Here is a 15319-nt window from a genome sequence, read left to right on the forward strand (position 1 = left end):
CGGAAGCTGGGGTGGTGGAGAGCTGGGCGGTCAGGCGTCCTGACTGGCTGGTTGGAGCGTCAGGGCCAGGAAGGGAGGACGGCCGGTCCCGGGCGGCGAGTTCCCTGTCTCCAGCTGTCCGCAGTCAGAGCATGCCCCCCTGACCCCGAGGACCCCCGGCCGGGATTGCTTAGAAAAGACGCGGCTCCCCAGCACTTGGGCTGGGGCGTCCCTGCCCGCTCCTCCTCTGTCGCTGGGGGAACCGCCGGGCTGAGCAGCTGGGAGAAGCAGGCCAGAGCCTTCTAGGGCCTCGGGCCCGGGGACCCGTGGAGGATGAGCTGGCTCTTTCCCCTGACCAAGAGCGCCTCCTCCTCCGCGGCTGGGTCCCCCGGTGGTCTCACCAGCCTCCAACAGCAGAAGCAGCGGCTGATCGAGTCCCTCCGGAACTCACACTCCAGGTGACTGGTCGCCGCCTCTCCGACAGGAAGAAAAAGTAGGGCGGGAGGGCGGGCTGGTCCTAACTACACTCGCAGCTCCTCAGGCCGACTCCCGCCAGCTGCCGCCTTTTGACCTACCTCCCTTCGTCCTGCCTCTCACGCTTGCTCTCCCATCCCTGACCCACGTTCAGGATTTTCTTCCGGGCCCTCCTTCCCTCCGTCCCGCCCCACCACTGCTCAGCTCGTCTAATTCCGATTTGCTCATCCCTCCTGACACAGCGCTGCTGACTGTAATCTGTCTCATAGTCTGTCTCCAGTACGCCTTGCTTTGCCCGGCTTCCTCACTAATCTTTCCCTTTGCCCACCTGTTTGCCGCGTTGGCAGAATTGTTAAAATTCTGTACTTGGGTAAAAAGAATCTTGAAGAGTAATCTCCAAGTTTCACAAATAATGGACCATTTTTGAAAAAAAACAAAACAAAACTGTTTCAACATTAAAGAAAAGGGAAGACAGTTTTCACCAGTGAGTTCTTCTCTGGGAGTGAAATACTCAATCCTGTGAGGTCTCTAATAGAAGATTTACCCCGTTCTAACCACCTCCCCCCAGCTGGCAACTATCAGTCTCTGTTCATTTCTCACTTTGTTATTCTTGTTCCCACACTCAGGAATTGCCTTAGAGTCATCTTGATTGTTCTGTTGGCGTTGTATGAGTTGTTCATTTTCAGCGTGGTCAGATTAGAAATATTTTGCAATTCAAATTAATTCAGCTGTTTTTATTGTAAACTGGTTTGCTGCAGCCCTTTATATTGCAAAAATCTGTGACCTCTAGTGGTTTTCAAAAATTAGAACTGCCTCTTTATCTTATATGAATTATATTTATTTGAGTGTCAGCACGTATTTTAATGTAAAGATGTCAACATCTTAATAGACTTTTCATATATTTAAAAAATATATATTCAGAGATATTAAAGTTGATTAATTCCTGTTGAAGGAACTTCTAGGAGCCATTTTATCTGTTACACTAAGGATTTTGTCCCAAGCAAGTTATAGTGTAGAATAGTTTTAAATTAGATACCGTGTTAAAAGCAAAAATCACTGCAACATGAGTTTGGCTAAAATGAGGCCTATTACTGATTGAACTTCAGGTGTTTCTTGGTTCTTTGTCTCAATTGTTCTGCTTGTTGAGAACTTTAGGAAGGTGAGAATTTGTGGTGTTAAACGGGAAAGAATGGCGTGGTATTTGATTTAATGGTGGCTTTCTTTTTGGAAAATTAAGTTCATAGAGTTCTTACAAGTCAGTCTTGCTCCAAATAGTGTTCTCTGCTAACCTGTAAGAGCTACTCTTACAAAATATGCTTGTGAAATAAGGTGACTCCTTTTTAACAAACAACGAAAGTTTGTCTCCTTAGAAGGCGTCACCTCGGAAGACTGTATACCATGGTAGGTACTACTGATGCCGAAATACCCGTTAGAACCAAAGAATTAATTGCTTTTAAGCCTTTAGTGTATTCGGTTAGGTATTCTCACTGCTGGCAAATTTTTATTCTTTGAGGTTGGAGTTGAATTTTTCAAACATTCCAAAATCCCTTGCTGCTAAGGCTGGTAAAGAAGGAAAGCGATGGATGTGAAATTTACTGTATATTTTTTTGGCCTTCCAAATAAGGTGAGATTCTAAGGCAGGAATTGCTAATCTAAGGAGTTCTGGAATTGGCTTAAGAGGATCGGTAAATACTCTGAGTCAAATGCAGAAGGGATCTATTTTGTTATTTTTTGAGCCAGAAATTATGGACATAATCAGACATGTGATATTATCTACATATTTGTAATGTTTTATGAACAGCTAACTTTAAGTACTTGATTCCTTTAAGTTCTTTTATAAAAATATTTGAAGTTTTTATTGAAATATTTCACATTTATAAACTATACTTGGGTAATTCTGGTGACAGTTAAGGAGGTCATGTACTTCCATTTTTCAGAGAATGGTACGATCCCCGAAAAAATGTCTTTACCTATTCTTGTTAAGTCTGCCCTTTGAACTCATGACATACATTTTAAAACTAGCCGGTAAAAATGATGTATGTGTGCAGTATCTGAAAATATGTTGCTTGAGTAACCAAATTCAATACTACAACTTATGCTTAAAGATTTTTGTATAAAAAGACACTGCGATTGGTTATTCTGAAGGTGCACTTTGTAAAAGTTCAAAGAATGTTTCAAACGGTATTTTAATGAATAATACAAAACTTCCTCAGTTATGAGTATTAATATCTTGTTGCGTGCTGCCCACCTGCCTCATGTTTAATACTCTATTCCTTCTCCAAATATAGGGTCAGTAGCTCTTTCTTGGCCATGAAAGCATCTGACTTCTTTTCATCTCCTCAATAACCTTTCCCACCCCCATTCTCTCATCTACCTTCCAACTCCTTATAATTAAAAAAAAAAATCCCACTTCAGGAAAGAGTCTCTTTAATTCCCTTTCTCTAATTAATGTAAGCTTCTTTTCAGTTACCTTAAGAAATTCCTACCTCTTCATCTTCCTCAGGCCTCTCCTAAAGGTTAGCTGAATTTTATGTGTATTTATTCCTCATCTAAGTCTTACTGGTAAGGCAGGGCAAATGGGACACTGTCATAATGATGACCAAAAAAGTGTTTACCCAGAATATAATAACATTTGTCTGCTACGAAAATGGAAACAAAGTTGTGTAGATTACTAGCCTCAAGAATTTTATTCCACCTTCTAAATAACAGTGATCACAGTATTCAGTTTACCACTAAAATTCCTGACTTTATGGGCAGGAGTAGAACTAATTCTTTTGTTTCTTTTACTTCCTAAAGAAACTCACTCTAAGAGACACTGTTGGTTTCCCATCTAAATCCATTTCTTCTGATTTCTTGGAAGAACATTGTTTTTATGTGGGTTCCTGGTCTGTGGGACCAATTTTTTAATGGAGGCTGTGCTCTTTCAACCTGCTTAGGTAAATGATGATTGTTTACACCAATGATGGTGGTCTCATTCCCACTGCTAGTTATTGTGGAAGCAAGACACTTGACCTAATCTTAGTCAGTTGTGTGGGTTGGAGAAGAAGTCTGCTGGGGAGCTGCTCAAAACATTTTCTTAGTAATAGAAGTGTCTAAGAGGAAGTGCTTCTTTGTGTTTTGGATATCGTTGTGTTACATGGGACGTCTAGAACTGCTTGGATCATGAAGGAAGCAGACTGACTACTGAATGTGGTAGAGTAGAAAGATGGAAAGTCTGTGATAATATTGTGATGCTGAATTAACCAGATCTGGAAACTTCCTTCCTCCGGACTTCTTGCTGTATAAGATTATAGGATACATATACATTTGTATTATACATACAAATAATCCCTCACTGTTTAAGACACTTCCGGCCTAGTTTTTCAATTATTGATACTTGCAGTTGAAACTGCCCCAAGTGATACTCACTAATCCCAGTATTTAAAGATTCTTCGGAACTGAAGCTGTTAAGTATCTCCCTGCATTGACCCTGCAGTCAGAAAATACTAAAATCTGATGGTAGCCCAACAGTTACTTTACCATCCTCACTATCCTGGTTTTTCCTCTCTCACAGTATCTACAGTTAATTAGCTTCTTTATTATTTTATTTCCTTAGCTCTGAAGGAACAACCTGGAGCTGTGTTGTAAATGGTAATTGTTATCTGTAATTAACTATATAAATTCAAAGTTATACAAATAGTACTCTTTCTTTGTTACCTTTTACTTAGGGAGATCAGCTCTCTCAAGTAAAGGACTTCTCCATTTTAATAATCAGTTAGCTATGTGGTAATTCTGGTGCTATTTTTATTTTATATTTAATCAGAAAATCTAATTTGGGAATTACTTTTATCAGAATTGCTTTCTTTTTCACTCTGGTATGAGATATTAGACAAAATGAATTTGAGGAACGTAAATGCAAACAAGCAAAAATTATTGACATTGGGAAAAGCAACATGACTTAGGTGAAGTCTGAGTTCCAATTCCCATCTGTAGAATCAGGAATTGTGATTTTTATTCTGCAGGATTGTTGGTATTTAAGTAATATATATAAACAGTTATTAGAGTATCTGACACACAGTAAACAGGCAACAGATTGTATTCCTTCCTTCCACTGCATAGAATCAGTGTGCCTGGAACCTTTGCCTCTTAGCCTACGTGGATCTAGCCAGCTTATTGTTTATGAATTGCTCACAAGCCTACAGCTCATTTGCCTCTGGCAGGACTACTTCTGACTTTCCATTCAGAAAGCAAGTCCAGTCCAGAGAGTTCTTGTCTTCACAAATGAAATGTAAGATTTCATTTTGAAAGATTTCAGACAATACATGTGAAGAAACTAGAATGTTATCTGACACACAGTAAGTACTCTGTAAATGCCAATTATTTTATTTTTGTATCTTAAATATAATAGTGCCAACCTCATAGTTTTTAAAAATTGTTTTGAAATCTTCTTTTGTTGCCAGTCCTTGGATATTCTTTCTGATTACCCAGATTTTTTTTAAAAACCTTATAACATCTTTGGAGAGTCTGCTCTTGTATAATTTTCTACCCTATAGCTGTTAAGTTTAACCCCCTGTTCCCAGGTATAAGGCTGTCTCCTGTAAACTCATGGGTTTCTTAGTAAGCCTAGATTCCAAACCTTTCTTTCTGTAGTTTTTACTGTCAGCTCATAAGGACTCACATGCAAACTTGATAACACAAAAAGTTTGTAATGAGAGGATATGTGTATATGTTTTAACCTGTCTAGTGTTGTATTTTTTTAATAGGTCTGTTGTCGACATAATTTGAGATTTTTCATTAAAATATCCAAATTTCCAACTTTTAGAAAATAGATTTTATTATTTAGAGCAGTTGTAGGTTCACAGAAAAGTTGAGCAGCAGGTACAGAGATTTCCCATATAGCCTTTGCCCTCTCCAACTTTTCTTTTAAAATAGAAAGATCTGGCAACAGTTCCCACATAACAGTGCTTGCTTTGAGCTTAAGAGTAGCTGTCCTATTTACTGGGCTGGGCTTCTCCATTTTACCAGTTTGCAATCACACCCTTTTGTACTACAAGCAACTGCCTTCATTCATGTACCTTTCTAACTCTTAAAGGTATTTGAGAGTAAAATTTTCTTGTGGAAAATCGAGTACTAAATCCAGTACTCTAGAATTTCTAAAAGGCTTTAATATGCTAAAGTGCATCAGTATTCTCCAAGAGAAGGATACAGTATGAAGCATCTTCCAAGCAGAGCACTGAACCATCTATTTGAGCTATTTAGCTATTTATTTTAAATTTCCAGTTTCTTAATTATTGAGAATGCAAATGTTAATAAGGAAGAACCTTTGTATTCTATTGCAAGTTAATTACTAAAGGGATGTTGCCTATTAGCTTCAATTATACATCATGGCCCATATCTGGGAGCCCTGCCTCCCAGGTAAAGAGCATTAAGCTAAAATACCTTTGTTTAGCTCCTGAGCAGGCCCATCTGTGAATGACTGCAGGGAGGAAGGAATTAACACATCCCCTCCGGAGGCTGACCGGAAACAGGAAGTGTTTGCCCTTACTCCCTCCCCTTTTAGTATAAAAGAAGCCCTAACTCAGGCAGGATGGTTCTTTGGGGGCACTGAGTCCACCATCTTCTTTATCTGCTGGTCTTCCAAGTGAAGTCGCTATTCCTTACCACAACAACTCGTCTCTCAATTTATTGGCTTGTCGTGCAGCGAGGAGTTCAAGCTTGGACTCGGTAACACAAGGGCTATTTTCTTTTGTTCCTCTGAGGGTATTAGAGAAATTGATAGTCTTCTGTTTGCTCATTTAACTCTGTTTCCTTGAAGTTTTGTGTTTGGGGCTTTTTGAGTTTGGTGCACGCTTTGCGTGGTTTTGTTTTGTTCAAACCTTTTCTGTATTTGAGATTCCTGGTTGACTTGTTTGTAGATATTTAATTCTGTTTATCATAGCCTGCCTCAGGTGATAGGTGAAAAAGAATGACTCGCTTTGTTATGGGCCAAGCTGATAGCGGTCTTTTGGAAATGGAGGCTTCCTGGGAGTCAGTAGCTTCCTAGGGCACTGCTACCTTAAAGGCTACAGCCCCATGTTGTTCGGGGGCAGATCTTACTGCTGTCCGCTGGTTGGAACAAGCAGGGCACCGGGGGAGTGCTCCAGCTTCCTGCTGGTCCACGTGTGCCCGCACTCTACCCTGAGAGGCGCTCCTGCCCTGCCCTCCACACTCTGGTTTGCGTTGAATCGGTTCTAGGGCTTGGAGGACCTTCAGACTGCTCCTACTTTGCGTTGGTCTTATGTTTTGGGTCGTCATTAGTTCCTGTATTTATTTTCTTTATTTTTTTTTAACGCTGATCTTTTCCTTAAATCTAATCCCATCTTGTTTTATCTTTCTAAGATTCCTCAAAGCTTCTTGTCAGTTTATGGTACTATTTGCTTTCCAGCACTGTTACTGATTTGCTTTTTAAAAGTCAGCTTTGATATTTCCTGGAGAAAATGGGATGGGAAAGGGAAATTGTCTAACCTTCATCTACTGTCTTGAAGCATCTAAACCCTTTATTGGAAAGGATCACCTAAAAACCCTCCCTTGAGCTACCCAACACTGCCAGAGATGCATGAAATCAGTATCTTGAATTGCTCTTTTTCAGTCACTTGATGTGCTGTGTGCCCCCATCAGAGCAAAGACCACGCTATTTCCATTTCCTTGGAAGATGCTGGATATATGGTAGCTGTTCAGTTGAACCTAGTCTTAATTACAAAATACAAGTTTACACAAAATACAAAGTAAGGAGATAAATGATTGTTCTATAAAAGGAATCTTTTAACCATAACTAGTGCCTCTCTTGCATTTCAAGATCTGCTTGTTTACAGTTTTAGGGATTTAGGGACTATTAAAGAAATGTGGATGCCAGTTAATGACACATTCTGACAAAGTTTTCTGTTGTTGCAGCTTTCTTTAGTCCCGAGCCACTGAAGTAAAGCCATAGTAATTCACTGCTCTCAGAGAACCTAGAAAATAAAATTATTAATGGAAGGCTGTTTAAATTTTCTCTGGTGTGATTACAGTATTACTTCAAAGTGTGTGTGTATGTGTGTTTCCATCCAAAGAGTACTTACCTGTCAGCATAAAGATATGGCTATATGGCTGTAAGAATGTTTATCAAAGTAGGGTTTATAGTAGTAAAACTTGGAAACAATCTAATTATTGATGCCAAAAACTCAGCCTCCGTGCACCAGTGCCAAATCAAATCTCGGAGACAAGAGTTTTGGAAGAAGTAGAAAAGAATAGCTCCATTGCCTTGCTAGGCAAACAGGGACATAGCAGGCTGAGAAACTGTGTCCCAACCTGGGAGGATTTGGTGAGTTTTATAGCAGTGGTTCAAGGGCGGAGTTGCTAATAAGGATCAGGGTGTGTGCTGGGCCTGCACTCCTTTAAATTGGCCTCAGGTGGTCTCCTCCCTTGTCTCTGCATCCCCTCCCTTCCCTGATTAGCAACTGCTCTGAATCTGCCCTTTAGAATTCAGGGAAGGTAATGGAGGCTGGAGTCTATTCCCTACAAACAAGAAACAGAGGACACAGAAAGGCTTCCAAGCCCAGGAGCCCCACAGGGTCCTGCTCAGTTTCAATATCTAATAGTATGGAGTAGTTTAAACAACATACTAGAACATTATGCAGCCATTTAAAAATATTGTAAAATAACATTTGCTGATTTGGAAAAATATTTTTTTTTCTAATGAGAATGAATTATTTTCAGAATAACTTTTTTTTTTTTTTTTTTTTTTTTTTTTTTTTCGGTACGCGGGCCTCTCACTGTTGTGGCCTCTCCCGTTGCGGAGCACAGGCTCCGGACGCGCAGGCTCAGCGGCCATGGCTCACGGGCCCAGCCGCTCCGCGGCATATGGGATCCTCCCAGACCGGGGCACGAACCCGTATCCCCTGCATCGGCAGGCGGACTCTCAACCACTGCGCCACCAGGGAGGCCCCAGAATAACTTTTTAAAAGTTATTTGAAAATAGCAAAAACTTCAAAATAAATTTGTGATAAAGATTCAGGGAATGATTCTTGTTTTAACTTAGTAGAACAAATATCTGCCGTTTTGTCCAACACAGCTAGTGTAGAGGAGGAAAAAGCTTTCCCTGATGCTCTTAGGGTCCCTGGCTGGGTCTGAAAATTAAACTGACAAAGACAGATTAACAGGAGAAAAGCATAGAAATTTAATTAATATGAGTTTTACATATCAGGGGGGCCTTCAAAAGGAAATGGAGACCCAAAGAAACAGACCTGAGTGTTTTATGCTGGGTTAGATGAAGAGTGGACAGTTGTGGAGGAATATGATGGGTTAAGGGGTATGAGGCACGTCTTGGAGATATTGCGGTTTCAGTGCCAGACCACCTCAATAAAGCAAATATTGCAGTAAAGCATGTCACATGAATTTTTTGGTTTCCCAGTGCATATAAAAGTTATGTTTACATTATACTGTAGTCTATTAAGTGTGCAATAACATTATATCTAAAAAACTATGTATTTTAATTAAAAATACTTTATTGGTAAAAAATGCTGTCATCTGAGCTTTCAGCGAGTCGCAATCTGCTGGTGGAGGGTTTAAAATATTGCAAGAATTACCAGTATGTGACACAGAAACATGAAGCGAGCAAATGCTAGTGGACGAATGGCACCAATAGACTTACTCTATGCAGGATTGCCACCATCCTTCAATTTGTAAAAAAAAAAAAAAAAAGGAAAAAGAAAAGAAAAAGGCAATATCTATGAAGCACAATAAAGTGAAGTATGCTTGTAATTGTAGTAAATGGGGCAGGGGGCATGTGGTTGCAGGGTACCACGATGACATAGCAAGGCCGGTTTGTTAGGATTCTTCTTGGTGTCCCTTTGTCTTCTGAGAGAAGGATGCTCCTTTCCTCTTGGCGTGGGGAGGGCACCTATTAATGAGGTTTTATGACCTGTTTCAGGGAAGAAGGGGAGGGGGGAGGAGGTCAGAGTAACCTTCCTGTTTCTGCTATTTTCTCATACTCCTTCAACTTAAAATATTCAAGATGCCAAGGTGCCACATTTAGGGGTAGCGTGTCCTGAACCCCATCAATTGCCATGATTAACCTGTTGTTTTGGAATTTGTTAATGATGGTTTAGCTCTCATTAATGTTACAAATATTACATTTAGTTATTTTTGATACCTCACTTGTGGAGGAAACTTGTCAAAAATTTTAATAAATGTCAGGAACATAATTATGGGAACAGTGAATTGAACACTTCTAGCCAATGATTTAAGTAAAAATCATTTTAATCAAATTCACTTTGTTTTCTATAAAAATTTTCTATAAAAATACAGTGTCTGAAAAAATGAGTTAAAACTTTAGTACTGGGCTTCCCTGGTGGCGCAGTGGTTGAGCGTCTGCCTGGCGATGGAGGGGACACGGGTTCGTGCCCCAGTCTGGGAAGATCCCACATGCCGCGGAGCGGCTGGGTCCGTGAGCCATGGCCGCTGAGCCTGCGCGTCTGGAGCCTGCGCTCCGCAACAGGAGAGGCCACAGCAGTGAGAGGCCCATGTACCGCAAAAAAAAAAAAAAAAAAAAACTTTAGTATTACAAATTTAGACAGACTCCAATTTAGATGTGTGTTCTAAATGCTTATTTAATAATAACTAACATATATTTAACAGTTATTATGGTATTATGTGGGGAGGGCTTTACATGCATTATCTCACTTAATCTAACAATTCTTTTAGGTAGATGGGTATTTTTAACATCTGCATTTACCATGCGAGAGATAAGGCTTAGACAGATTAAATAAGTCGTCTATGATCACACAAGTGAATGGTAGAGGATTTGATCCCAGGAAGCTTAGTTTAAGAGGTCGTGCTCTTAATCACTAAGATGCTCCACTTGGCTTTGAACTGGTGGGTGCTTTTGTGATCAGTATTCCCTTAAAGCATTGGACACCTTAGGGTCCTAAGATAACAAAGAGGAATAAAAAACTTAAGTCATTTTATTGATTACATAATGTTTATACAACTGAGAAGACTGTTGGTATCCTACTCCAAATGTGATCCCCAAAGAGAAACTTTCATAAAAATTGTGTTAGTCCTAATATTGAATATCTTCTTGAGTCTTTTCTCAACCATTTCTTCTCTTCAGTCATAACCTCATTCCATGGGATGTCAGAGGAGACATCTATGATTTCTCCATAACTCCATCCCAGCACTTTTGAACCTTTCAAGCTACCTAAAATTTACATATTTGAGAGGCTAGATTTTTATCAGAAGGCAAAAAAAAGTCATAGTCCAAAAAAGAAAATGAGGAAAATAAGGTTTTCTAAAGCTACTAATTGAAGCAAAAAGAAAAGTAAATTATGTAATTGCTAGATCTTTCAAAGGTATTTATGCTTGAAAAAGTTTCACGTCCGTTTGGATATTAGGCTTCCTTTCAGCGTTAACTCATTAATACTACTTAACATTTTTCCCTTTGGAAAGATTATGAATGTTGGTTAGCGTTCCAAGTCATCCCCCAAAAGATTTGGTTGGTAGATTATAACTGTAATAATTGCATGCCTGCAATTAAAAATAAAATTCTGAATGTAGAGTGTTAAAGTATATGGGATTTATACTAGTTGGCATTTATATTCAGCTGCTAGTAACAAAGACTCCCAAAATAGAAACTTAAATGTGATAAAAGTTTCTTTTTCTCTGCATACAAGAAATTCAGTTTGACAATTCCATAGCCATCAAGGACCCAAGCTACTTCTTCCTGCTGAGCTCTCCCTAGTGTATGGCTCCCGTTCTCAGGGTCACTCCTGGTCCAGTATGGCTGTTAGAAGTTCAGCTAGCAGGCCAGGCTGGAAGGGCAAATGGACTCATACCAGTTTTTTTGTTCCCTTTTAAGATGCTTTCCTGGAAATTCCACCTTACAACTTTTCTATGTTTCATTGACTGGAACTTAAGTCTACAGCAACAACTTGCTGCAAGAAAAGTTAGAACATTGCTACTCCGTATAAAATCAGGCTTCTCTTAAATTTAGGAAGAAGGGGAATATTTGGTTTCGGAAGGCAGCCGGCGGTCTCTATCGTAAGACTGTAGGAGACATCTCATCCAGACTTCTAAGTTTAAGCTCTTAAGGCCCAGGCTTCCCCAGCTATCTGTACACCTGGGCAATAGCAGAATTATAATCAGAACCCTGATGTCTTGCTGACCTGTTCTAACTAGAGGGCTCACAATTGCTTCTCCTGAGGATGAATTAGATAAAGTGATAGTAAATCGATCTAGCACTAATACAAGGGTTTTTCTTTGTCTCTTTACCTCACCATCTAACTCCCCCTCTCAGCAACGACCCCACCCATATCTCAGAATAGTATTGCCTGCTTACTCGATAAACATGATCATTTTCCCCTCAAGATACAAGTTATGTCGGCCATCTAAATTCTATTATTAAAATAAAGTAGTTTTAGTAGACTCTAAAAATATTTAACATTTGTTTTTAACATTAATGGTTTTTATAACTTTAGATAAATTTTTTTTCTCAAATTTTCTCCTACAGTATAGCTGAAATACAGAAAGATGTGGAATACAGGTTGCCATTCACCGTAAATAACCTGACAATTAACATTAATATGTGAGTAGAATTTATCATATTTTTTCATGTAATAGGACTTTAAAATCTTTTTATTATTTTGTTTCTTAGCTATTATTAGAAGTAAACTGTTTAAAAGTGAATTTATTCCCTTTCTAGTATTTATCTCCCTCTCTAGTAACTATAGTTTATTAAACTTAAAATTTTGTGAAATAAAAAATTTTTAAAGTAATAGATATTGCTGTAAGAAACTGTAAAAGAGGAAATGTAATAAAAAGACGTAATCGTTTTTATTGTTTTTATTGTTTTGCACTAAAATCTAAGCTGGAGGTAGGCTGAAAGAGTAAGAATGATAATGACACTCAAAGGGATCATGTGTGGAAAACCATTAGAGATATAGGCACTTTTACATCAGAAATAAGTGAAAATATTCTAGTTTTCGGCAACAGATATACTACGTCAACCAGAAAGTTCAAGACTGAATTTGATCTGCTAATTATTTTTAAAGAAAAAAAAATTAAAAGTTGAAAATGTAATCATGAGGTTATTAAGTTATAAAGAGGAAAGGTTGGACAAAGTGATTGCTGAAGTACTCATTTAGCCTTAAGTGCAGTTATTAGTCTTTAGCATGAAAGAATTAAGTTATTACCTCAGATTGCATCAGGTGGCTGGCCACTAGAGTGAGTGAGTGGGTGAGGTAAAGAGGCACTTAACTTGAAGATAGGAACCATACTTGTTCATCGTCCTATCCACATGCCTAGCATGGTGCCTGCGCATAGGAGGCCTTGTTAAATCCTAGTTGAATGAGCGGATTAAAGCATGACTGTATAACAGTGACAACCATTATGCTGTGTTATCTTGATACATGGGAGTTTCTCAATCATCACAGCAGCCCTGCAAATTGGAACAAATTACAGACAAATAGGTAGTGAATAGTGTAGTGGGGAGAGAAACCCAGACTGGTTGGGGTCCAAAGGCCATACGTTGCCTTTTTTTACCAAACTAGTTTAACATCTTCAACTATATAAATGAATTAGTTTTATCTCTCATCACGTGCCTTAGGTAGAGCTAGTAGGAGAAGCCAACAAGGACCCAGTTTTCTTGCCAGTTGCCAACATAGTTTTCTGAGCCAGAAGGGAAACAGAGTGGCAGTTTAAAGGGACATACTGGTCTGAGTTTTAGAGATTTGGAAAACGGTTCCATGTCCAGTAAACTCTCATTTTTAGAGACTTTACTCCCTAATTTTAAATTTGTAGTAGTTCAAAAAAGGTTAAGATTTTTACTCTTTATTTTTTGTATTGAGAATTTACTGTTATTTACTTGAAACCATGTGATTTACCTCAAAGTTGGGAGAGATGTGTCAATTGAGACATTTAGAAGAGAGCCCTATAGAACCAAGGCATGATGACAGCTACACTGTTCCAATCCTAGCCCTTCCCATTTTATCCACTCAACTCTTCAAACAATTCAGCATATAATGAAATAATTGTTGGCAGTATTTCAAAAGTAGGAAAGCCATAAGAAAAGTATATGGCCAGAACCTGTGGTCCACTAAATAGCCAGACTGGGTTAAATTAGGGTTCACCTGATAAAAATGCCTGGTCTAATTTTAGCTGAGATTTTGGGTAGTTTGGTATATTGTGTTTGAAAGCAATTAATTGGCATGGTGTGAAGAGTAGTCTATAATTCACGGTATCCTTATTCCACATTAAGAAGGTTTTGCTATGTGAATTACTTTATAGTCTTGTTGCCAAAGTGTATCTTTTTGTATACTTTCGATCAACTCAACAACCATAGTAGAGCACTAATTACTGAGTAATCCAAATGAAAGTATGAAAATTTTATTTGCTTTTAAGTAATTTTGTTTTAGGATTATGACTGTATAATACCACATTTGTTGTTTTTGTTTTTTAATCTGTTCTACCTTTACCAGATTGCTTCCTCCACAATTTCCTCAGGAAAAACCAGTGATCAGTGTTTATCCACCAATACGACATCACTTAGTGGATAAACAAGGAGTGTATATTACCTCTCCATTAGTAAACAATGTATGTATATGGTATAATTTATTTCAAAAATGTTCACTGTATTTAATAGATAATCCTGATTTGAAGGTTATTTGTTTTTCAGTGGTGAGGACCTGTTGATGTTAAGAACTTTGGTTCATAGTAGATCTTTTATAGTGGTTAGGAAGGGATAAAATTCAAATACGCCTTAAATTTCTTAGGATATATATATATATATATATGATTGATTAATGTGAAGGACTGTAACTTAAATGTACTCAGTATTTACCTTTGAACCTTCAAATTATTGTCAGTAGTGAAATGTGGAAATATTTCAGCTCCATTATTGACTAAATAAACTTCTAACCTCATTTATGGTATTGATTCTATAAGAAAATATTGTAAGTTGTGGATTGCTGATATGTTCAATTCACATAATATCCTTTGCTTTTCATTTAATTCTTGACTTGCAAAAGTGGATTTAAGATTGAGTTTTACAGTTAAATTATCCTAATGAGACTTTATAATCTTTTTCTGAAGATGAATTTGATCACCGTGTATTACTGTTACTTTTAGTTTACAATGCACTCAGATCTTGGGAAAATTATTCAGAGTCTGTTGGATGAGTTTTGGAAGAATCCTCCAGCTTTAGCTCCTGCTTCAACAGCATTCCCATAGTAAGTATGTTTATATCGAAAGAGTTTGTATATACATTTATTTACTTTTGATCTAAGTAATCAAAATATAGTTTAAAAATTCAAATAATGTTAAAAGGCAATCCTCTGCTTTCCACATCCCCACCTTCACACACAGATACATTCATACTTTTCAGAGGCAACTGTGTTTTTCTTTATTAAGCTGCTTCTCTAATATTTACCTTCATCTTTCTGAATAATATATACATACTGCTATCTCTTGATTCTTTCATTTTAGATACTATCTATTGACTTCCTGTTATGGATTGATGATGATTTTACTTACCTTTCACAAACCTTCCTTTTCCCTTATCCTCTGAGAAATTTTTGATTTTTACTTAAACTCATGTTTGGTACTTTCATTACATTGACTCTCTAAATATTCCTTGCTGCTGAGCCTAGTACTTTATAATGATTATTTTTCCCTGATGGTATAACTTTGCTTTTCTCTTGAGTTAATAATTACTTCGATTTTTCCATTGGTTTTATTTTCTTTGATCTTTTTAATTTTCCACATCTTTTAGCAGCTCTGAAAAATACCTTTCAAATCGTTTTTTCACATCATCAAACCTGTCAGGTAATCTCTAGGTTCCAGTATTTTCTCTTTGCAGACATTGCTCCATTTTCCC

General features: G+C 38.1%; 1 protein-coding gene across 2 annotated transcripts in view; it reads left to right on the top strand.

Annotated features, from left to right (window-relative positions):
- Positions 1–14: 14 nt before the first annotated feature.
- VPS37A (VPS37A subunit of ESCRT-I) overlaps positions 15–15319 on the top strand; it is a 38845-nt gene continuing 23540 nt past the window's right edge. For both annotated transcript variants that reach the window (XR_014292388.1, XM_082608739.1), the window contains exons 1-4: positions 15–437; positions 11957–12031; positions 13923–14037; positions 14572–14672. Coding sequence is in view for 1 of the 2 variants with exons in the window: in XM_082608739.1 (XP_082464865.1) it covers positions 313–437; positions 11957–12031; positions 13923–14037; positions 14572–14672 (416 nt within the window). In the remaining variant the exon portion in view is untranslated. The remainder of the gene's footprint in view (positions 438–11956; positions 12032–13922; positions 14038–14571; positions 14673–15319) is intronic.

The sequence above is a fragment of the Mesoplodon mirus genome (genome assembly GCF_964341445.2).
Source record: "Mesoplodon mirus genome assembly, chromosome: 20".
Lineage (NCBI taxonomy): Eukaryota > Metazoa > Chordata > Mammalia > Artiodactyla > Ziphiidae > Mesoplodon > Mesoplodon mirus.